This window comes from Schistocerca americana, chromosome X (assembly GCF_021461395.2).
Source record: "Schistocerca americana isolate TAMUIC-IGC-003095 chromosome X, iqSchAmer2.1, whole genome shotgun sequence".
Taxonomy (NCBI): domain Eukaryota; kingdom Metazoa; phylum Arthropoda; class Insecta; order Orthoptera; family Acrididae; genus Schistocerca; species Schistocerca americana.
In genome coordinates, this window is record NC_060130.1 from 702,851,587 (window position 1) to 702,876,267 (window position 24,681).

The window sequence follows — 24,681 nt, forward strand, 5'->3', positions numbered from 1 at the left end:
ACTTTGGTTCACTCAGAGATTCCTGGACACTTCCCTTGCTGAGAGCCCTTCTGGCACTAAGTAACACTCCAACCACGGTATTAACCGTCTAGGCGTGGTTGAACTACAGACAACACGAGCCGTGTACCTCTAGTCAATGTGTATCTTTAGGAGTTTTGGGAACCAGGATGATGCAAAATCGATGTGTGTCTATGAGGACTGTCCAGAAAAAGAACCTATATGTTGCTATAAAAAAATAATCGTGGAGTCAATACAGACCTACATATTTGCTTTACTTTTCTACATGATCGTTATTCATACTTAAGCATCTCTTGAGTAAATGGTAAATTCCTTCTGCACTGTAGATTCCATCCTGCCTATGGCAGTATGTTGAAGTTTTTAGTTGGAGTCAAATGGAGTCAAAGCATTTGGAGACAAGCCAGTTTTTCATGTTCATAATGAGGTGGAAATGACTTGAAGTGAAGACTGGGCTGTGGTGTGGATGTTCAAAAATGTTCTATTTGGACTGATGTTATGATTCTTGTGTTTTTGGGCAGCTTAGCACAACAGTGTTGTGCAAAAACATATCAGTGTTGGTCAAGAGACTGGCTGGAGAGGTCATCTGTTTTCTTAACATCTCACTCGAGGCTTCAGAATGTGTCTTTGCATATTCCATAAAATCAATAAAAATAGCTCCTTTAGCATCCCAAGAAACATAACCATCACCTTTATGACTGAGAATGTTTGGTGTGCTATTTTTGATTTCTTTTCCAATGATTACTGAACATGGTCACTGGTTTAACCCCATATCAACAGAGAAAATCAGTGTCTCAGCATCAGCCAAAATTTTGTTTGCATAATGTCTTCTTCTCTATTGTAACAAGAAAAAAAAGAGGTTTCTCAGAAAAGAGCTTCATGACCTAACTATGGGTGTATACAATACAAAGCCTACATCACACCTTTATTTTTCCTGTACTTAACATCTAGGACAACTTCATCCAACAAATAGAAGTTTCTGCATCAAGAACTTCATTGAGCTCAAGCACTTCCAACTATTTAATACTTCCTAATGACTCTGACTGAAGTGTTTTACTCTGTGTGAGCCAGTCGACTGGGGAGCAGGAAGTCCAAACACTGTACAGAGACTGGCACAGACAAAAGCACAAAATGTGACCAGCTTGAATTACCGTAACAACTGGGCTAGCTCATGGAACCAAGAGCAGTTTTAGGCAGTATCAGCATAAGAGCTGACGGGTTTGGCCTATTGCTGCCAGTAAGTAAACACATGGGCCAGCAGTTCTGCCTGTATGATGATAAACATGTGCTGTCCATGATAGCTTTTCATGCTACTCAGCACCAAGACTCTCACCAGATTATCTGATTCCATATGATTGTCCCCTGACTGGGGTAATGAAGCTCTTAATAAAAGAATGTAAGAATATAAATGTCTTCTTGCAGATAGCCCATTTTTTACTGAAAAAGTTATTGAAAAATGTACAAGGATGTACAAAAAGACTATACTGAGCTGAGCTTCTAGATAATCCCCTTCTTCATTATTTCATTCTTTATAGAAAAGTTCTCTCTCTCTCTCTCTCTCCCATGTGTCAAAAAAAAAAAAAAGAAGCTGTAGCTATGTGTGCTGCTTTCATTTATATATAATAAAAATCCCCAATTAGTCCTATTTGATGCAGCGTCCCATGTGAGCAGTAAGTGTTCGGAAAGCATTCTACTTTCTAGACAGCCTACATTTTCCCAGTGTTCTACCAGTGAAAGAAAGTCAGCCACCTGCTTTTTCCTGAGGTTGACTGTATGTGAGCATTCCATTTAAATCTGTACATGTTTTTATACCTATTTGTTTGTATGAGGTGACTCATTTCAATTGTGAATATTATTTATTTATTTGTAGTGTACTATTTTACATTCATACTCTGCAAACCCCTGTAAAGTGCATGGCAGAGGATACTTTCAATTGAACCACGTATTAGGGTAACATGGACTGTGGGAAAACCGGAACAGAAGAGAATCGAAGCATTTGAGATGTGGTGCTATAGACGAATGTTGAAAATTAGGTGGACTGATAAGGTAAGGAATGAGGAGGTTCTACGCAGAATCGGAGAGGAAAGTGTTGTGGATTGGCAAGAGAGCCAACCCACTATGAGAGGAAGCCAAAAGGCACGCATTTTAGCTCACGCAGGCTGGCGTGAGGTCTGGAACAGGTCAAGGAAATGAGACTAGAAAAAAAGGACGTAGCTGTGGAATACTTAACTTTAATCCATAAATGGTGAACATCGCTCTTGACGGTACATGCTTTACAGCATCAATAGTAACTGGTAATGGCGCCTTGCTAGGTCGTAGCAAATGATGTAGCTGAAGGCTATGCTAACTATCGTCTCGGCAAATGAGAGCGTATTTTGTCAATGAACCATCGCTAGCAAAGTCAGCTGTACAACTGGGGCGAGTGCTAGGAAGTCTCTCTAAACCTGCCGTGTGGCGGCGCTCGGTCTGCAATCAGTGATAGTGGCGACACGCGGGTCCGACGTATACTAACGGACCACGGCCGATTTAAAGGCTACCACCTAGCAATTGTGGTGTCTGGCGGTGACACCACAAAAGGAATATGTGGAAAACACTGATAAGAAGGGACAGGATGATAGGACATCTGCTAAGACATGAGGGAATGACTTCCATGGTACTAGAGGGAGCTGTAGAGGGCAAAAACTGTAGAGGAAGACAGAGATTGGAGCATGTCAAGCAAATAATTGAGGACGTAGGTTGCAAGTGCTACTATGAGATGAAGAGGTTGGCATAGGAAAGGAATTCGTGGCGGGCCGCATCAAACCAGTCAGTAGACTGATGACAAAAAAAAAAAAAAATTACATTTCTAAACATTTAGAGCAAGCTGACAATCTTTGCACCTCTTTGAAATCTTATCACGGTGTGATCAGATATTTGGGCACCTTTTTCATATAGTACTTACTACTTCATTATACAGTGAAACCCAGCTTTTACACTTTTCAAGGGACTTCAAAAAATGGTGTAAAATACGGGAAAATGTAAAATGGAAATAACGTTTTAAGCTGTAAAAGCTATGTATAGGATACCCCTTTGTGTTTTCACACTTCGTGTGATATATGTACATAACAGGCATCAAAAGATTTGTCAGGCACTTGTTTATTATGTGATAAAGGTTTTTTATCCAATAAAAATAGCATATGTAACCGTAACTGATAACTGACTGGGAAATAGTAATGTTTGACTCAATTTCATATGTCGTAATCAATGTTTTTGAAAGCCTGCAGCTTGACAAAGCTGACACGATGATCACAACAATCACAAAAATGTGTTTGCACAGCAGAGACAGTTTCAAAGCGGTTGTTGTGATTGGTCATAATATATTTATTTGAATGAACCTAGTTACTTCCCTCAGCCATGATGCCAAGTAGAGTTTGGCAGCAGCTGGAGATACGACACAAATTGTTGCAACTGTTACATGTTCACTGGTTCAAATCTGCTGACTATAGTGCTCTGATGTAAAGAAGCTTAACCACACACTATTTATAAACACTACTGGATGGCCATCATCATGCCAGCATCATTTTTTCTCCACGAACATTTTTCGTAATGAATATGTTGACACAAAATTGGGTGCAAATTAACATTGTGAACATGGGAAATTTGATGGTAACAATAAAAAATATTGTAAACTGCGGGAAAACGTTAATTCCGGGAACGTAAAATCGGGGCTATACTGCATCAGCTGCAAAAAGTCTGACGTTACTATTAATATTGTCCTGCAGGCCATTAATAACACCGTGATCCATAAGGGTCCCATCGTGCATCCCTGAAACGTGCCTAAAGTTACCGATGCAGTTGCCATGGCACTCTATCCAGGATAACACTTTACATCCTTTCTTCCCAGAAATCCTCAATCCAGTCACAAATTTGGTTTGATATGCAATTAGCTAAAATGGTTTGAAACACTAAGTGTTGTGTTGCTGCTAATTTCTGATAGAAATGTCTTGCAATGCAATGTTGTCATTTAGAGGCACCTGCCTTTTTGACATCATACATTGTTGTAAGATTAGCTGTTGCGAGGGAACTATTTTCTTCCAGTTCACCCATTTTAAAAACTGTCTAGCCATCCAAAGTTTTATATTCAGTGGTTTGATTTCAGGAAGGATCTGAACGCACCCACAGATTTTATTTGTGTTCTTAAGTGTGATATGATGATATTACAGATACCAAAGAAAATTATAGTTTAAGAGTAAGACATAGCTAGAACTTTCACACCATAGAGTGAGCTACTTTTGGCAAAAATATGACATTCAGTGTAAAATACAGTAATTGAGAAAGAAAAGATATCAGTTCAAACGTAGTAAAATGTTAATAGCTTGTATGTTTTTATTAAAAATGCCAATGCAGTCTCTGCCTTAGTTAGTTCTGAAGTTTATGTGTAAAGTGGTGAATAGTTTTGCATGCCTACTTCTAAAAAATGAATGTCTTAAAGCTATGGCAGTTCCACCGTCCCAGCCTAAATTCTGTCCTCACGTGTGTGTGTGTGTGTGTGTGTGTGTGTGTGTGTGTGTGTCAGTACCGTCATTTCCCCTCCCTCTGTCTACCCCCATCTACAAATGGTTTCATTTAGTAGTATGTACAGATTCTTATACCTTTGAAAGGCAACCACTCATCTATAGCGGACTGATGCGCAGCACGTAGAAACACTCAACAGAATACAGTATTTATACTAGCTTTTGAGCTCCTGCACTTTCTCTAGCAAATGTGCACACATTCCCATTTATACACACAACTGTACAGTTGTGTGTATGAATGGAGATGTTTGCACTTTTGCGAGAGAAAGAATATAGTTTGAAAGCTAGTGTAATCACTGCATTCCATAGTGTTAAATGTGCCACACAATGGTCAGCTATAGGCAAGTCATTGCTTTTCCTTTATTTTATGTATTATTCAATTCAGGAATTTCCATTGTTATACATGTGTTTCGTCATTCCACAGCGGCAAGATTTACATTGCGCCCTCTGGTGTTCAGAAGGAACTCATTCAGCCAGATGATCTTTTTGTTATTGATATGGAGGGCCAAGATCTTGAGCTGCCTCGTCCTGAAAAGAAACTGAAAAGAAGCCAGTGCACACCTCTCTTCATGTGTGCATATACAGGTACAGCCGCTGTTAATGTGCTGTGGCAATAAATGTTAAATGCATCATCTTACAAGTTTTTGCATATTACAGCTCGTAATGCTGGGGCAGTCATACATACTCATTCAAAAGCTGCTGTGATGGCTACATTTTTGTATCCAGAATATGAATTCCGCTGCACCCATCTTGAAATGATCAAGGTATAGTTGTTCTTGAAGTAGTAGTTAGGTTAATTAATTTAAGCACAATTTCACTTACAGTCACTGTATTGTATGTATGTCCCCAGTTTGAAAATTAAATGGATAGACTCAATGTTTAGAGTTGCTGAAATGACAGCCACCTATCCCTCTCTTCCCCATCAACTCTTAATTTTATATGCAGTGAAAATTGTTGTTTCCAGCAAAACTACTTGAGGATTGGTCCTTTTTTAAAATGTGTGTTTTTTTGGGGGGGGGGGGGAGACAGACAGAGAGAGAGAGAGAGAGAGAGAGAGAGAGAGAGAGAGAGAGAGAGAGGTGTGTTACATTAAACTTCAAAAGTAATCATTAACAAAGAAATGTTAGCACTTTCACACACAAATATAAAATGTCGAGGAGAAACAAAGTATACCTTGAGAACAGTATTGCCATTCTACATACACTGCTGGATAAAACTACCTCAAGACCTCATTCTTGATTATAGTCCTACCCACATTCCCTTAGGTCATCTTCTCGGTCTTTGTATCTTTTGGGATCCAGAAAAGAAAAAAAACTTTCTTAGTCCTCCTAGTATTTGCCAAATTCATCTGATGTGGGGGTGGGGAGGGGGGGGGAGGAGGAGATGGGGATGAGGGGGGGCAGGAAGAAGCAGACTCTCAATAGAGAATGTAGCAGTGTAGTAGAAAAACTGTGCCTATATTGTAGAGTTCTACCTGTGTGTTACATTTTGCTAAAGTACCAAAGTGACATTTTAATTTCCAGTAATGCTGTACATTGCTACAACTTCATATCAGTTCTGTGAAACAGCTTTTGATGACATAGTTAGTTATATTCCTCACATCATTCCATAGTCTAACAAACTTTCTTTGATCAGTTGTCTGCAGTTGAGACAGAGGCCTGTTTAGTTAACTGAGCACATATTGTGAAACAAATAAGCCAAGTAGCATTGTGTGTGCTGTGATAGACAGTATTCTTATTGTTAGGTCTGTAATGTTGGCAGGTACTTCACATAAAACTCTAGCACCTGGAAGTCTTCAAAGTTCTGCTGATTCAAAAATTGGGATCAGGAAAAGTTAGACAAGTAGTACTGTCAATTCATCTAGCTAAATGACCAGTCCATGTACATTGCATTTACTTGACAATCATACACATATGAAAAACAGTTTTGCATTATCCCAGTTCCCAGAACTTCTGAAGATGGATGTTGACTGTGGAAAAATATATCACGGACAAAGTCCCTTTGACTGTTCAGAGACGTCACTAAACCCGTCCAGAGATGTAAATAACCATGCATGAGCAGCGCCTATAAGACGGAGGGGGTCCAACAGCCTATCAGTTCCAGTCATTCCACCAGGAAGGAGATACACGGCTCATGTTGTCTGTAGTTCAACCATGCCTCGACTACCCCCAGGGGTTCACAACTCTTTTGTGGATACGTGCGTGGCGAGCACGGGACCCTGAGCTAATGCCACTCTCTTTCCTTTCCTGGCTGCATACCTTCCTTTTGCCGGCCGCGGTGGTCTAGCGGTTCTAGGCGCGCAGTCCGGAACCGCGCGACTGCTACGGTCGCAGGTTCGAATCCTGCCTCGGGCATGGGTGTGTGTGATGTCCTTAGGTTAGTTAGGTTTAAGTAGTTCTAAGTTCTAGGGGACTGATGACCACAGTAGTTAAGTCCCATAGTGCTCAGAGCCATACCTTCCTTTTCCACATCCTTCCCTATCCCCTATCCCCCCCCACCCACCTCTGCCTCTTCCCTTCCCCTACTCCCCCTCTGGGAGTATGTTTCGTGCCTACATCTGGAGATGGACACTTGTAACTGTAAGACAGTCTCTCTTCTTCGCTTTCTGTGCTGGAAAGTCTCTGTCCTTCCTTTATCCTTCTCTTTTTCTTGCCTCTTCTCTTTACCCTCTTCTCCGCTGCGGTGTTTGAGACCTCTCTTCTTTCCTTTCCTTATCTTTGTTCCTCCCTTTCTCTCTCTCTTTTTTTTTTTTTTTTTTTTTTTTTTTTTTTTTTTTTTTTTTTTCCTCCCTGTGCATGTCTGAAGGCCGACCTATGCATTCCCACACGTAGCCGGTGACGGGGTAACGCGTAATTCCCTGCCCCGGGTAGACAGGTAGGACACGTACGTACCCACTGGTAACGGCCAGGCCCAGGGAGGGGTGATTACCCAAGCTGGTACCTTCCAAACGTGCCAATTGGTCCCTCCGTCCGTTTCTCAGGAGGTGTGACCTGAGGTGTGAAAAATCACCTAAGGCAGGAGTGCCCTCAGAGAGATCCCCCACAAGCAAGGAGCGCGCCATCGGAGATGCCAGTAATCACGGGGGATACTTTCGCAATGTTTTCCTCTACATCTACAATGTCTGATCACAAGCGAAAGTATGAGTCTCAGCCATGGACAATTCTTCCATCAGTGCCACAGTTCCTTGTTTCTCGGTCGGACAAAGGTCAAGACTTCCCCACAGTCAACCCTTTCATTATTCAGAAGGGTGTCGATGTAGTTGCAGGTCCTGTAAAGTCTTGTTCCCGATTACGAAATGGCACCTTGTTGTTAGAAACAGTCAGTGCCATCCAGGCACAACAATTGCTGCGAACTTCACTGCTACACACCTTCCCTGTCCTGGTGGAAGTGCACCACACTTTAAATTCATCACACGGGATGGTTTACACACGCTCCCTTGACGGATTGCCCGATGAGGAAATTCAAAACTACCTGTCTGACCAGGGCATAACGGCTGATAGTCACGAAAAGGGTTGACAAGAACTTGGTTCCAACCTGTACTATCTTCTTGACATTTGACAGAGTTCCAACTTCCATCGAACATTAAAGCGGGCTATGAGATAATTTCAGTTCGCCCTTACATCCCCAACCCTACGCGTTGCTATTGGTGTCAGCGGTTCAATCATTCCAGGCAGTCATGATCCAATCTGGCCAATTGCGTTACGTGTGGCAAGGATGCCCATGAGGGTGCTTGTCCACCTCCATCCCCTCTTTGCATCAACTGTAAGGGTGACCACGCTGCTTCCTCTAGAGACTGCCCCATTTTCAAAGATGAACGGCTTATTCAGAAAAATCAGAGTGAAAGAAAAGGTGTCTACATTTGCTGCTCGTAAGTTATTCGCCAGTTGGAAGCCCAATGTGCCTCCGGCAGGTAAATATAGCACTGTCCTTGCATCTCCTTGGCCTACTAAGGAGCAGCCATGCAGACTTATGATCTCACCTTTAGTGCCACGGTCGTCAGATCGGCCAGCACAAAGATTGCTGTTCAACCTCCCCGCTATCATCTGCTCACTCTACAACTCGCCCTTCATCGGCTTCTGCTAAACCACGAGCCCCAGAATCAGACACCTGGACTTCCAAAAAAGAGCCTACTCGCGAAGATTTTTTACGTACCCCGACAACATAGCCATCAATTCCTCCCTCATCTCAACATCCTGTTTCCAAGAAGGCTCCTAAGAAACCAGGTTCCTCTCCTTCTCCGCCACGGCATGTCTCAACTATAGTGCCACCTGCCGGTAACCGCCCTCAGCTGTCTTCTGTGTCGCCAAGGCGCACTGCTGGCAGCCGATCAACCGGCAGATTGCTGGTGGCAGGAGCTGCCCCCAAACAACCTATGGATCAGGATCTTCTGTCTTTGGCTGAATACCGTTCCACTCTGTCGGCCGCCGGCTCTCAGCAGTCGTTGAGTTGAGAGAAACCGTGGTGAGATTCTTCCCTTTGCTGTCCATCCTATGTCAATTATCCATTGGAATATCCACGGCATTAGAGCCAATCGGGATGAATTGTCGATCCTCTTACGATCCTACTCACTGGTTATCTTCTGTCTTCAGGAAACAAAGCTGCATCCCCACGATTGCTTTGTTTTGTTTGATCTCCTTCATCTCCTTGGTCAGCTCCCGCCCCCCTTTTAGCTGGTTGCGGACTTCAATACCCACCACCCACTTTGGGGATCTCTGGGTCCGTATCTGTGAGAGGCTCCCTATTGATTGACGTCTTCCACCAAGTGGATCTTGTTTGCCTCAACTCTGGGGAACCTACATTTTTGTCTGCCTCCACGATGAATTTCTCTCATTTGGACCTTTCGGTTGGTACTGTTCAGCTAGCTTGGCGCTTGGAATGGTTCGCTCTTCCTGATACACATTCGAGTAACCATTTTCCATGTGTCCTTTGATTGCAGCCACAACTGCCATCTATGCGCCCGAGACGCTAGAAGTTGGCCCAAGCCGATTGGACACTTTTTTCGTCTCTAGCAACATTCGATGACCGTCACTTTCCTAGCGTCGATGAACAGGTCACTCATGTTACAGAAGTTATTCTTACAGACGCGGAACGTTCAATACCTCACACCTCCGATTTGCCCTAGCGCACCCCAGTTCCTTGGTGGACTGAGGCGTGCCGTGACACAATATGTGAGCGGCGACATGCTCTTCGCATTTCCCGCCACCATCCTACTTTGGCCAACTGTACCTGCTATAAGCAGTTACGTACGCGATACCATCGTGTCATATGTGATAGCAAGAAGGCTAGCCGGGACTTCTTTACTAGCTCTTTTAACACCTTCACTTCCTCCTCAGGAGTTTGGAGTCGCATTTGATGGTTATCTGGTGCGCCTAGTTTCTCCCTGGTCTCTGGGCTCACTGTCGCCCATGATACCTTAGTGGAACACGTCGCAATTTCTAACTCATTGGGTCAACACTTTGCTGAGATTTCAAGCTCTTCAAATTACCCACCAGCCTTTCTCCCGAAGAAACGTGCAGCGGAAGTGTGACCTCTTGCTTTCTCCTCTCACAATAGCGAAAGCTGTATTACTGTTTTCTCCATACGGGAGCTCCAACATGCACTCTCTTCTTCTTGCTCTTCCGCCCCAGGACTGAATGGTGTCCACATCCAAATGTTGCTGCATTTATTATACCATAGTCTGCGTTACCTCCTTTGCCTTTATAATCGAATTTGGATCGACAGTACTTTTCCCAGAAGATGGCGGGAAGCTATCGTCGTTCCTGTTCTGAAACCTGGAAAGGACAAACATCTCCCCTCTAGCTATCTCCCCATTTCTCTCCTGAGTAGTGTATCTAAGGTTTTGGAGCATATGGTGAACTGCCGTGTAGCCCGGTGGCTGGAATCCCAAAGCCTTTTAACACCTGCCCAATGCGGTTTCTGAAAGCACCATTCTGCAGTTGACCCTCTTGCTGCTCTCTCCATTTATATAATAAACAATTTTATCAGGAAATGCCAAATGGTAGCAATATTTTTTGATCTGGAGAGAGCATACGATATCTGTTGGAGGACAGGCATCCTCCGCACACTGTTCTCTTGGGACTTTCGAGGTTGGCTGCCCCTCTTTATTCATGAATTTATGGCAGAGCGCACATTTAAAGTGCGAGTGAACACTACTCGCTCCCATATATTCTACCAAGAAAACGGGATACCCCCAGGGGTCCGTGCTAGATGTTGTACTGTTTGCCATTTCCATAAATCCAATTATGGATTGTCTCCTTCCCGATGTCTTCGGCTCCCTTTTTGTGGACGATTTTGTGATGTACTACAGCTCTCAACAGACCGGCCTTCTTGAATGACGTCTTCAAGGATGTCTCGATCGCCTCCACAATTGGAGCATCGAAACTGGCTTCCGCTTTTCTCCCAGTAAGACTGTTTGTGTCAGTTTTTGGCATCGTAATGAGTTTCTTCCACCTTCCCTACATCTAGGCCCTGTTGACCTTCCGTTCATGACGTCGCTAAATTCTTGGGACTTATGTTTGACAGAAAACTGTGCTGGTCCTCCCACACTTCCTATCTTTTGGCTCGCTGTGTGCGATCTGTCAACACCCTCCGTGTGCTGAATGGTACCTCCTGGGGAGCGGACCAAGTGGTCCTTCTCCACCTATATCGCGCCTCAGTTCACTTGAAATTGGACTATGGAAGCATAGTTTACTCCTCTGCTCGGCCGTCTATTCTTCGGCGTCTTGACTCTGTCCACCACCGTGGATTGCATTTAGCATCTAGAGCTTTTTACGCCAGCCCTGTGGGCAGCCTTTATACCGATACTGCTGACCCTCTGCTGTCCAATCGGTGAGCTATCCTTCTGAGTCTTTATGCTAGCCATCTGTCTTCCATACCTACTAATCTGGCCCATGACCTTTTTTTTGACGCCTCCTTGGATGTAGGGTATGCAGGCTGCCTTTCCTCTCTACTACCACTGGGAGTCTGCTTCCGTCAACTGCTATGTTCTCTTTCCTTCCGCTTTTGTAAAACTTTCTTGACAGCGGGGGGTACAGCACGTCCTTGGCTCTGCCCCCGGACCTGCCTGCTCCGTGACGTTTGCCAGCTTCCTGAGGATGGTACCCCTTCTCTTGCTTATCATCGGGCATTTGCTGCTCTATGCGCACAAATGAAGCATGCCACATTTATTTACACTGATGGCTCAAAAACATCATTTGGTGTTGGGAGTGCCTATATTGTCGGCGACACCCCTAATCGATTTCGGCTTCCCGACCAGTATTCGGTTTTTACTGCGGAGCTTTACGCTGATCTCCAAGCTGTCCTATACATCCGTCGCCATCAGCAGATACAGTATATTATATGCTCAGATTCGCTCAGCTCTCTCCTCAGTCTCGAAGCTCTCTACCCTGTCCACCCTCTGGTCCACCGTATTCGGGACTGCCTCCACTTGCTCTAGTTTGGGGGCATCTCTGTGGCATTCCTCTCGATCCCAGGACACGTTGGTATCCGTGGAAACGAGGCGGCCGATATAGCGGCCAAGGCTGCAGTCTCCCTTCTTCAGCCTGCTGTTCGCATGGTTCCCTTTGCTGATCTGCAGAGTGCTTTATGTTGTCACATTGCTCTTTTATGGCACGCACATTGGTCTACACTTACCAATAATAAATTGCTGTGCTTGGACCTCTTCCTGCCAAACTCATCGTCGGGAGGAGGTAATTTTAACTAGACTCCGGATAGGGCACTGTTTTTTTAGCCATCAACATCTTTGAAGTGACGATCCTCACCCACTTTGTCCCCATTGCTCTCAACTGTGGATGGTGAGACACCTTTTATTTGAGTGCCCCTACTTTACTCCGCTACGCGCCCGTCTACAGCTGTCGCCTGATATACCTTCCATTTTAGCAGATGCCACACTCTCAGCCGATCGCGTCCTCGAGTTTATTAGTGTTGGTGAGATGACGTTGGTCATTTGAAGCTCTTTTTGGGGAAAACAACCCCCCCCCCCCACCCCCCCCTTCTATAGTGGTTTTCTAAGCTTTCCTTCTGTTTTTTAGTTTTCACACTTTTTGAGTTTCACTCCCATTGCTGCTGATTTCCTTTATTTTACCTAAGCCACAGACTGGGCGCTAATGACCTTAGCAGTTTTGTGCCCTAAAACCATAACAAAAAAAAAAAAAAAAGCCTAGGCTGTCAATACCACAGTTCAGTTGCCTCCACATTGTTACTTTGTGCCAGGAAGGGCTCTCAACAAGGGAAATGTCCGGGAATCTTGGAGTCAACCAAAGTGAGGTTGTTCGGACATGGAGGAGATACAGAGAGACAGGAACTGTCAATGACATGCCTCACTCGGGCCGCCTGAGGGCTACTACTGACGTGGATGACCGCTACCTATGGATTATGGCTCTGAGGAACCCTGACAAAGATGCCACCATGTTGAATAATGCTTTTCGTGCAGCCACAGGACATCGTGTTATGACTCAAACTGTGTGCAAAAGGCTGCGTGATTTGCAACTTCACTCCTGACGTTGATGGCGAAGTGCATCTTTGCAACCACGATAATGTGCAGTGCGGTACAGATGGGTCCAACAACATGCTGAATGGACCGCTCAGGATTGGCATCGCGTTCTCTTCACCGATGAGTGTCGCACATGGCTTCAACCAGACAATTGTCGGAGACATGTTTCGAGGCAACGCGGTCAGGCTGAACGCATTAGACACAATATCCAATGAGTGCATCAAGTTGGAGGTTCCCTGATGTTTTGGGGTGGTATTATGTGGGGCCGATGTATGTCGCTGGTGGTCGTGGAAGGCGCCGTAACGGCTGTATGATACGTGAATGCCATCCTCTGACAGATAGTGCAACCATATTGGCAGCATATAGGCGAGGCATTTGTCTTCATGGCTGACAATTCACGCCCCCATGGTGCACACATTGTGAATGACTTCATTCAGGATAATGACATTGCTTGACCAGAGTGACCAGCATGTTCTCCAGACATGGACCCTATTGAACATGCCTGGGATAGATTGAAAAGGGCTGTTTATGGACGACGTGACACACCAACCACCGTGAGGAATATACGCTGAATCGCTGTTGAGGAGTGGGACAATCTGGACCAACAGTGCCTTGATGAACTTCTGGGTAGTATGCCACGACAAATACAGGCATGCATCAATGCGAGAGGGCATGCTACTGGGTATTAAAGGTACTGGTGTGTACAGCAATCTGGATAACCACCTCTGAAAGTCTCGCTGTATGGTGGTACAACATGCAATGTGTGGTTTTTATGAGCAATAAAAATGGTGGAAATGATGTTTATGTTGATCTCTATTCCAATTTTCTCTACAGGTTTCGGAACTCTTGGAACTGAGGTGACGCAAAACTTTTTTTTATGTACAGTTGCATCCTTAAGTCTGTTCTGTTTTTTAATCCAGTCCACAGCTCATGGTCTATGTATTAATACTACTGCCCTTAGTTTCTTGGATCCTGTGTTCGATTCCCAGCTGGGCAGGAAATTCTCTCGTCCTCTCAGAACTGGATGTTTGTATTGCCCTAATTATTTCATCTCATCTTCACTGACGCACTAATCACCAAAAGAAGGAAGACTTGCACAAGGCAGCTAAATGAGCCCACATAGGTTCTCCCAGTCGGTAATACCTTATGATCCTTTCGTTCCTGCAAACCATTAGTTTGTTTTTCTTGTCTCTGTTTCTCCGATGCTCACAAAATACCCCTCACTTCTTGAATGATTTTTGCATTTAAAAGTCCTTGACACTAACACAAGCAATAGTTTGTAATACACAGTGATTGTAAACATCCATTCTCGTACAAGTGGAAAGTTAAGTTTTTAAAAATGTATTTAGTTAGCTAAGAGCACTCTACTCTTTTTACTCCTTTGTATCTTTTTTTTGCAGTCCATCCACACATTGTCTTCAGCTTTTTTGTATATTGATTATACATTAAATGTAATATGATTGTTCAGGTATACTCTCAAATGTGCTATGTTAAGATGTTCTCTTGCTTGAAGTGTACCTGTATCAGGCATAAACAAGATGTTGTCATCAGCAAAACAAAAGTGTTTCAGCTGGGTTCCATCAACACTCATTACTGTTTTGTTTCTCCAGTTCAGAGATCTGAGAATAGTTCTGGTGATATCTCTTTGCCTGACTCTTCTTTCACTTTTGACTATCACTGTCTTCATGAAGTCCAATGAAATTTGTAGCATTGGTATACTCATTTTTCAGTATAGTAAAATAATTGCCTTGTTTTTAAAATGCTGAAAGTACAGATCTTCCTAAAATATTATTGAAAGCTTTTGTAAAATCTCTAAATTGTGTGCAGATTGGTAATTCATAGGGTCATTCTCCAGTTTCATTTGAGACTTGAAAATCAAAACCTATTTCTCTTTATAAGTGGTTGTTGATGATGTCAGTTAATATTCCCATGAGTTGTGCTGCCTGTATAAGGGACACTCAGATGAAAATGAGACAGATCGAAAATTAAGTAAACTGTTTATTATATCAAAAGTAATCACCATAACTGTTAATACATTTATTCCACTATGAGACAATACAGTCCATGTCTTCGTGGAGACATATTTGCAGTAGCCTATGGAATCATGATTGCACCCAGGCATGCACATCTTTCTATGAAGCAAATTGACATTCATTAATGTGTTTCTTTGGATCTCAAAAAATATGAAAACTGCATGGGGTGAGATTGGGACTGTGTGGATGATGTGTAAGGGCTTCCCAGTGAAACTTCTGCAATGTAGTGAAACAGTCTTGGCAATGTGTGGGTGGGAATTATCCTGCAACAGAACGAAGCCTGCCATCAATATTCCTGGGCATTTGGACTTGATGGTGCATTTAAAGTTTTGCAAAGTGTCTACACACCACTACGTGTTAATTGTGATGCTGTGTTCCAGAAAGTCAATCAGCAGTGGGCCCTTGCAGTCAGAGAAAGTCGTCACAGCTTTCCTGAAGTTGGTGTACCTGATGTTCAGACTATGCTGAAGAAGTTTCAGTGGGATGCCCTTCCACATCTTCCATATAGTCTGATCTCTCCCTACACAATTTCCATATTTTTCGAGCCCTTGTGAAAGGCATTTGTGACCGTTGATTTGCTTTGGATGAAAAGGTGCATGCCTCGGTACAATCATGGTTCCATAGGCAACTGCCAATATTTTTCCATGAAGGCACTGAACATCTTGTTCCATGTTTCAACAGTTGTGGTGATTACTTTTGAAAAAGTAAAGTGTTTACTTAATTTTCCCATATGTCTCAGTTTCACGTGAATGTCACATTTTAAAGTGGAGTAATGATTACTATCAGTGACTAGTGTGCTGCAGGCCTCCATTCAAACATGATTACTGGAGTTATTTGTTATTCATCATTTCAAGGTTCTTGAAATTTCTTATGTTTGTAATGTTCGCATAATCTGGAATATTTAGTGTCGCAAGCCATTGTATGGTTTGTGGCGGTGGGTACCTTGTACCACTAGTAGTCATTGTTTCCTTTCCCACTCAAAAATGGAGCAAGGGAAACACTACTATCTATGTACCTCTGTGGGACTTAATTTCTCTTGCATTCATGGTCCTTGGGTGAAATGTATGTTTGCAGCAATAGAATCGTTGTGCAGCCAGCTTCCAGATCCGGTTCTCTAAATTTTCTCAACACTGCTCAGTGAAGGGTTTGTCATCTTCCCTCCAGGATACCCACTTGAGTTCACAAGTATTTCTGTAATACCCGCATGTTGATTGAACTTACTGGTAACAAATCTAGCAGCCTGCATCTAATTTGCTTTGATGTTGTCCTTTAATCTGACCTGATGGGCATAGCAAACACTCGAATGATACTCAAGAATAGGTCACACTAGTATTCTGTATGTGATATCCTTTACATATGAAACACACTTTCCTAAAATACACCCAATAAAGCAAAGCTGACCATTCACCTGACTTACTGCTGTCTTTATGTGCTCATTCCACTTCATATCGCTTCGCAATGTTACGCCTAGATATTAAATTGACCTGACTGTCAAGCAGTACACTGCTAATGCTCATCATCAATGGCTAACCTGTACAGGCACTAGTTGACTCAGGGGCTTCCTTTTTTTAATGTCAAATGCTTATTGTAGACGGTGGTGTCTGATTATGCTAAAAGTTACAAATAGGAAACATGTCCAGTGGGCAGGAACATGGAATGCAAGAATAACACTCAGTGACAGAACACAACCTTTTGAATTTGTCATTTTAACAGGATTTAGTCCTAACATTACTCTCAGATGCGATTTTTTGTTGACATCTCAAGCAGTCGTATATTGTAGAAAATCAGAGCTCCATATTGACAGATCTTATCCTATTAGTAGACATAAAATTCATCAGGGTGGTTGTTAACCATTGAAGATGATGAATCCTCTCATTATCAATGAGATAATTTGTAATCGTCACTCCAGATGCTTTTGTCGATTGCAAAAAGCTACTCAGGCGTACAAGTGAATTCTGCAGGCCAGCAACTATCATACCATTGTACGTGGTTAAGGAGAACTTCGTCATGGGCAGCCCCAACTCATCCCTAAAGGTAGGTTTGTAGCAACAGCTGAACCAGGTCATGAAGGACAGATTAGAATCATGGTCCCATACCACTACAGACAACGCAGTTGAGGAAGCCACTATGAAACAGCCAATAGCATATAGCTCGACCAAGGAACAGCATAAACATGTTTTAACAGTTCTGCAGCAGTTTTCAGATGCTTTAAAATCTGGTGTGGAGAAAAGTCAGACCAAATGGCCCATGGTAAAACACCATATCAACATATATCATCATTGTCCCATTAAGCCAGCATTCGTAAAAGGTGTTGCCAGCTGAATGAAGGATAATCTGTGAGGAAATGGAGAAGATCCTGCATGATGACATCACTGAACTTTGAGTCCTTGGTCACCTTTGTTCGTCCTTGTGAGAAAGGGTGACAAAGCATGGTGTTTCTGCATCAATTACTAGCAATTGAACAGGATCATGAAAAAATATCTCTCTCCATTGCCACGCATTGATGATAGTCTAGACTGCTTGAAAGGAACAAAATATTTCTTAACTATGGACAAGTAGACAAACTACTGACAAATTGAGGTTGATGAGGCTGACCAGGAAAAGACTGTGCTTAGAATCCCTGATAGCTTCTGAGTTCAAAGTTGCACTGTTTTGACTACTTAACACTCCAGCCACCCTTGAACATATGATGTAAATCTTGTCACTGCAAAATGAGGAAACAAATATGTACCTATACATACTGCTCACTAAAACCAGTTGTATATGGGGTAGAGAAAGGAGGAGGGCAGGGTGCTTGTGAGAAAAACGTAAAAACAAATACATGCTCATATGCTTGTCATTTGCATCTCGACGACATTACTGTTTTTTTCCTCAAACATGTCTGAAGAACATCTAAGCTATCTAACAACTTGTATTGAAGTGTACAGAAATTTCATTCCCCTGCCCGAATCCAAGAAGTGCCCCTTAGTCTTCCAAAGAAATAAGAATCTTTGAACATTTAGTGAATGGCATCTGAGTCCATCCTGATCCAGAGAAAATAGAGCAGTCGCAGATTCTTGACTCCTCAGTGCATTCATAAAGTGAGAAGTTTTCCCAGAGCGTGGTTGTACTTCGGGCGATTCAGACAGGACTTTTGTAGCAAGCCACATCAATTACAGGAACTACTGCAGGGAGATGCTACATTTGCCTGAAACAAGGTGCAAGAAAGGGGTTTCCTTTTCTTTAAGGATGCACTAACATCTTCTCCATTCCTAACATTGTATCACAAGAAGGTAAAGGTAGAACTTCAGACCAACACTAAAATGTTATTGATTAGGTTCAATTCTCATACAAACTCAGAAATATGCTGAAAAGATTATAGCTTATGCTTCCAGAGAATTCTTGAAGTCCAAGACGAAGTGCTCTGCAACCGAGAAATGCTTTGGAGTTATTTGGTCCATCAACAAGTTCCAGCAGTACTTATGTGGCAAACTTTTCACCATTGTGATGGACCACCATTCTCTACACAGACTGAGTAGACTGAAGGATCCATCAGGTCGACCTGTGAGGTGGACGTGGGCTTCAGAAGTACACCATGACAGTGGTATACAAAAACCGACACAAACACAAGGTTACCAGCTGCCTTTCAAGGAATCCTTTGGCAGAACACAATGGCATGGACAAAAATCTGTCATAGCTACATTAAATGAGATTGGTGTTTAACACAATGAAGATGCAGCATTGCTGGAAACCATAGAAGCCTTGAAGGAGGAGGATCTGACCAAAGGACAATTTTAATTAATAAACAGATCATTGTATAAAAGGAAGTATGATCCAATGGGGGCACAAATGGTTGCTCATCATCCCAGCTCATCTGTAGCCAACTATCTGGAAGTATTTCCACAACACTCCTACATCTCATCATCTGGAATTCAGGAAGACTCTAGGCAGAATCACACACACATCACTGGCCGGGTCTCCATTGACCTGTTAGATGCTACGTGAGCCACTATAAGGAAAGCTAACAGTGAGAGCCTGTGCTGGAGTCACCTTCAGGATATCTGGTACAAATTCTGTCCATAGCAGTGCCATTCCAATGAACAGGGTGGACCTCTTTTGGACATTCCTGAGCTCAGGAACCATGAATCGATGGATAATAGTCAGCACTGACTGTGTCACCTGATACGCTGTTGCTAAAGCTGTGCTAACTGCTGAAGCAGAAATTGCCAGGCTGCTTATGGAAGACTACATTCTGAAGCACAGAGCACACTATGTGATGATCTGTGATTGTGGAAAAGTTTTCCAATCAAGACTAGTATTGGAAGTAATTTCGTGTTACGACACCATCCATATGATGACAAATGTCTTAACACCCACAGACAAATGGCCTCAAAGAACTCTTTAATAAGACAGCAGATATTCCCTTAATGTATGTTGATGTTGAACAGTGATATTGGGATAAAATACCATATGCCATGCCATTTGCATACAACATAGCAATGAAAGACACTACTGGCCTGACACCATCCTTTCTGCTCCATAGTCATGAAGCCAAACAACAATGAATATACTGTTCCCATTTCAACTAGACAAAATGGAATACTACATGAAACACTTAATCACCATGACCAAAGAAGCAAGGGAGGTAATTGCCAGGACCAAAGAAGCAAGACACCTGGCTTGCACATGGATCCTGGACACCCAGGAGAAGGACCGAGAGTGCTGTAACACCAGTCACCAGCCAGTGAGATACAACCTAGAACGTTACATATGAAGTCAAGGATTATGACTCATCAAGGAGACAAAAGTGTAGAGTCTTCATCCATGTGCGCTGAATGAAGCCTTGTCACAGTCCTGAGGCACAGATTGACAGTGAGGGCTTCTTATTCAAGGGAACTGAAGACCTGAAGAGTCACAAGTTTTTGATGGGAGGGGCTACCATTGATGATGAGGAGGCTGTGATAATGTGACTAGTATGGGGAATCCACAAGTGCTGCTGTACAGACGACCATTGATATAGTCTATATCCAGGGTACCATCGTAAGCTCCAATGACAAATTTCTGAAATGGCAGATCATTGTTTTTCCAGGGAAAGGAGCAATAAATACTGCAAGCTGTTCTACATGCAGCTGGCTGGTGCATTGCAGGTCACCAATCCAAAGTTGACCACCAGCAATTATTTGCTATTCAGTACTTATCATTTCTGGAAGGTTCATGAAATTTCATATGTTTTAATGATTACAGGTTCTGAAATATTTGATATTTGTATAAATAGCAGTACTGTCTGTATGTTGGTGTTGGTAAAAAGTGTGATTTCAGTGCTGTGTGTTACACTTCATTGACAGCCCTGCTTTTGGATTTGGACTCGATTGTGGTTACGACAGGACAGTATCTTGTGGATTACAGGGAGGGGGCAAGTACGTGTATTGTTTCTCTCTCTATCTCTCTCCTTTGCTGTGAAGCAGAATTATTGGAGCAGTTTTTGAAGTACTAAGAATTGTCTTCATTGCAAGTATCCAGTAAACAATTTTGCATGCTTCTTTTGTATTGTTTTCCCTTAGACTTAAACCATTTCTGTTGAAGCTCCACCCCCAGAGGCTTTCCTTCCCTCATACTTTGATGTGGTTTATACACCTCATATGGAGTTATTTTTAGACTGTTACTATTATCATTATCAATTATATGCATTTCTGATTTGTCTCTTGAATTAGTCAAACATTTAAAGTAATCTTTGAGTGTCTTTGTGGAGTTACTAGTGTTGATAGGCACTGTGACCCATCTGTCATCTTAACTTTCAGATTGTGATGTATAACAACATAAGTCCAACAACAGTAAGAGTATGAGAAAGACAAGTCATTTTTGTCAAAAACTTTGTATTATATTTTCTCTCACTCAAATACATTTCTAAGTTGTTTTAATTAACTCGGTGTAACTTTGCTGTTATTTTCTACCATTTAAAGGTTTCTATAAATTATCACTGTAGTATTACACCACTTTTAGCCATCTGTTAGCTTGTTCTTGCATGGACTTTTTACTTGGCATATAAAGACTTTCAATTCTGTATAAGTTTACTTTAATATCTCTAATATTAATTTTACTTTTCCTGAGTACCTCGGTTCCCTTCCTGGTCGGTTCCTCTGTAATAAAACAAATAGCCAGTTTTAATTTTATATGGTCTTAATTTTTTGCTCCACTTCTAATAAACCTATCTTCTACTACTGTGTCTTGTTTGTTGTTGTATGAATCCTGTTTCAACCCTGCTAAACTATCAACTGGAGTAACTAGACAAAAGTAATCACATGTAGTACTAATTTTAGTAATATGTATTAGAGGGTGAAATCTGAGAGTGATTAGATGGGGACTTGATCAGAAAGTTTTCATTTCATATAAATGTGTGCTGACAAGGACAGTATTTCATATTGAAATTGGTGGCGAATCATAACCACACATTTTTCATTTATCTAACAATTGGCTGATTTGCAGACCCATGTTTACTGGAACATTCATTAATGACTGATTATACGAAGGGTACTGAAATGTTAGAAATCTTGAAGAAAAGTATATCTGGTAAACTATATTTATTAATTGAAAAAAATGGCAATGACATAATTGGAAAGAGATAGTAATTATGATGCAGTTTACCTCGCGTAGTTTCCTTCTAGTTTCCTTCATTCTCTCTTCAACATAAATCTCAAAATATGCAAATAATAATGTTCTGTTCGTGGAAATATGGTTTTCTGGAAGTAAGTGCTTTATTTGTAATTTAAAAAAAAAAAAAAAAAAAAAAAAGAGCATGCACAGAAACCACATTCACCTGTACATGACTAAGCTGCTTTTGTAGACAACAGGGCCAACAAAAATACAATACAATACGAGAACTAGTGAATGAAATAAACTGTCTATGTAATTTAGAGTTTAGAGCTAAGCAAAAGGAAGTCTTAAGACAATGAGAGACAACAAAAATAAAATGAAGCTGTGCTGCACATCAAATTGGGGGTAGATACAGTAGAGGCAGTGAATGAATTTTTTTGTTCAGGAGGCAGAATTGTACACGACACTTACAATGAAAGAGCAATGAAAGCAAGACTAATGCAGATAAAAATCTTTTCTCCATGCAGTCTCAGAAAAATTCTGAGGTTATGAAAGGTTTGAAAATTGCATATTTGCAACTCTATTTTCAGCTCAGTATGGAAGCCAAAACATTTGTGACAGGAAAGCAAAGGGAAAAGGGAGGTGAGATGGAAATAATAATAATAATAATAATAATAATAATAATAATAATAATACACTTACACGATCACAATGCCACAAATATAGAATACATCACATACATTCAGCAACTGAAAGATTCACATTAAGCAGAAAAGGAGGAGGAAGGGGATTTATCGACATAAAAAACCTACATTATGGACAGGTAGACAATTTAAGAAAATTCTTTATAGAATGAGCAGAAACTAGCAAAATACACAAAGCAATCACTCATATAAATAAATCGGCTACACCACTGCAACTTCATAACCACTTCTACAACCCTTTAGATCACATAGCATCAACAGATACGAAGAAAGTAAATTGGAAAAAGAAAACACTACATGGCAAGCACCCGTATCATCTAACACAGCCACACATCGATCAAGGCACATCCTACACATGGCTGAGAAAAGGCAATATATACAGTGAGACAGAAGGATTCATGATTGCAATACAGGATCAAACAATAAACACCAGATATTAATGCAAGCATATTATTAAAGATCCCAATACCACAACAGATAAATGCAGACTTTGCAAACAACAAATAGAAACAGTAGATCACATCACAAGCGGATGTACAATACTAGCAAATACAGAATACCCCAGAAGACATGACAATGTAGCAAAAATAATACATCAACAGCTTGCCTTACAACATAAACTTATAAAACATGTTCCCACATACAAGTATGCACCACAAAATGTACTGGAGAACGATGAATACAAATTATACTGGAACAGAACCATTATAACAGATAAAACAACACCACATAACAAACCTGACATCATACCCACCAATAAAAAGAAGAAATTAACACAACTAATTGAAATATCCATACCCAATACAACAAATATACAAAAGAAAACGGGAGAAAAAATTGAAAAATACATCCAACTGGCTGAGGAAGTCAAAGACATGTGGCATCAGGATAAAGTTGACATCATACCAATTATACTATCAACTACAGGAGTCATACCACACAATATCCACCAGTACATCAATGCAATACAGCTACATCCAAACTTATATATACAACTACAGAAATCTGTAATTATTGACACTTGTTCAATTACCCGAAAGTTCCCAAATGCAATGTAACACATACCGTACAGTTAAAAGGAAGTGACGCTTGATCAAGGTCCGCATCACCTTCCATTTTTAACCAGACATAACGTCCGAGACAAGAAAGAAATAATAATAATAATAATAATAATAAAAAAACCGTGGAGGCCCGGGAAAAGAATAGGCCTCCGGTATGTTCTGCCAGTCGTAAAAGGCGATGAAAAAAACAAAACACTAATAGGGCTAACCCCCCTTTTAGTGTGATTAGTTGGTTCAGGACAGAACTAAAGAAGCCTCGGACAAGTGCCGTCATGGTCGGGGACGATGCTTGAACCCTATGCTCGTCCACAATGGTAACGACACTGCTAGCCAACTGGAAAATGATTTAAATCCAAACAGAGGTGTTTTGCAGGATATGCTTCCTGCAACCACCCTAGAAGGAAAACAAAGAAAGAGGATGAGATGGTCAGATGAAGTTAATAGACACCTCATGTTCTGTTATTACCAAGCAACAAACCTAGGAACCAACACAACTGGATACAGATCACAAGTATACACAACATTTATTACCAGATACCCAGAATTAAAATTTTTAACAGAACAACGACTAGCTGATCAGATCCGTGTAATAATCAAAAATAACAAGATACCTCAGTCAGAATTAGAAAACATCAAACAAGAAGTACAACAAATACTGGAACAAAATAATGTGCAATCAGAAGAAGAAGAAAATACAGTAATGGACTCAAACATCCCAGAGCAAACAAACAAACAACAACACGCATCAATTAAACAATCAGAGCAAAACGAAATCTTAAGGCAGCCACCAGAACAAGCACAAATAGAACACGAAGTGACACACATGTTAGATATAGAAGAAAAATTTCAGCTGACATATATAGAATACAAAGACACAAATACAGACATTGGACCATTCTTGCATAGACCGCCAAATAACCCACAAGTCGAAAGAACAATAAAAACTATCAACACAATCATACACAACAAAATAAATGAAAATACAACTATGGAAGAGTTACAACTACTGGTTTATGTAGGAGCACTCACTACACTAAATATACACACTAGGCAGAGATCAGAACCAACCAACACACAGAAGAAACCCACAAAACCAGCATGGCAACACAGGCTACAGATCAGAATAGAAAAACTGAGAAAAGACATCGGACAGCTAACACAATTTATAAGAAATGAAATGTTAGAAAAAAAAACGAAAAAGGTTAGGTAAAATCTCACAACAAGAAGCGATAGAGCAATTAGATGAAAAGAAGC

At 41.6% G+C, this 24,681-nt stretch overlaps 1 protein-coding gene across 1 annotated transcript in view; it reads left to right on the top strand.

The window, feature by feature from the left end:
• Positions 1 to 24,681, top strand: part of LOC124555254 (probable methylthioribulose-1-phosphate dehydratase) — a 99,404-nt gene that overhangs the window by 48,459 nt on the left and 26,264 nt on the right. The window contains exons 4-5 of the mRNA XM_047129119.1: positions 4,993 to 5,153; positions 5,226 to 5,332. Coding sequence (XP_046985075.1) covers positions 4,993 to 5,153; positions 5,226 to 5,332 — 268 coding nt within the window. The remainder of the gene's footprint in view (positions 1 to 4,992; positions 5,154 to 5,225; positions 5,333 to 24,681) is intronic.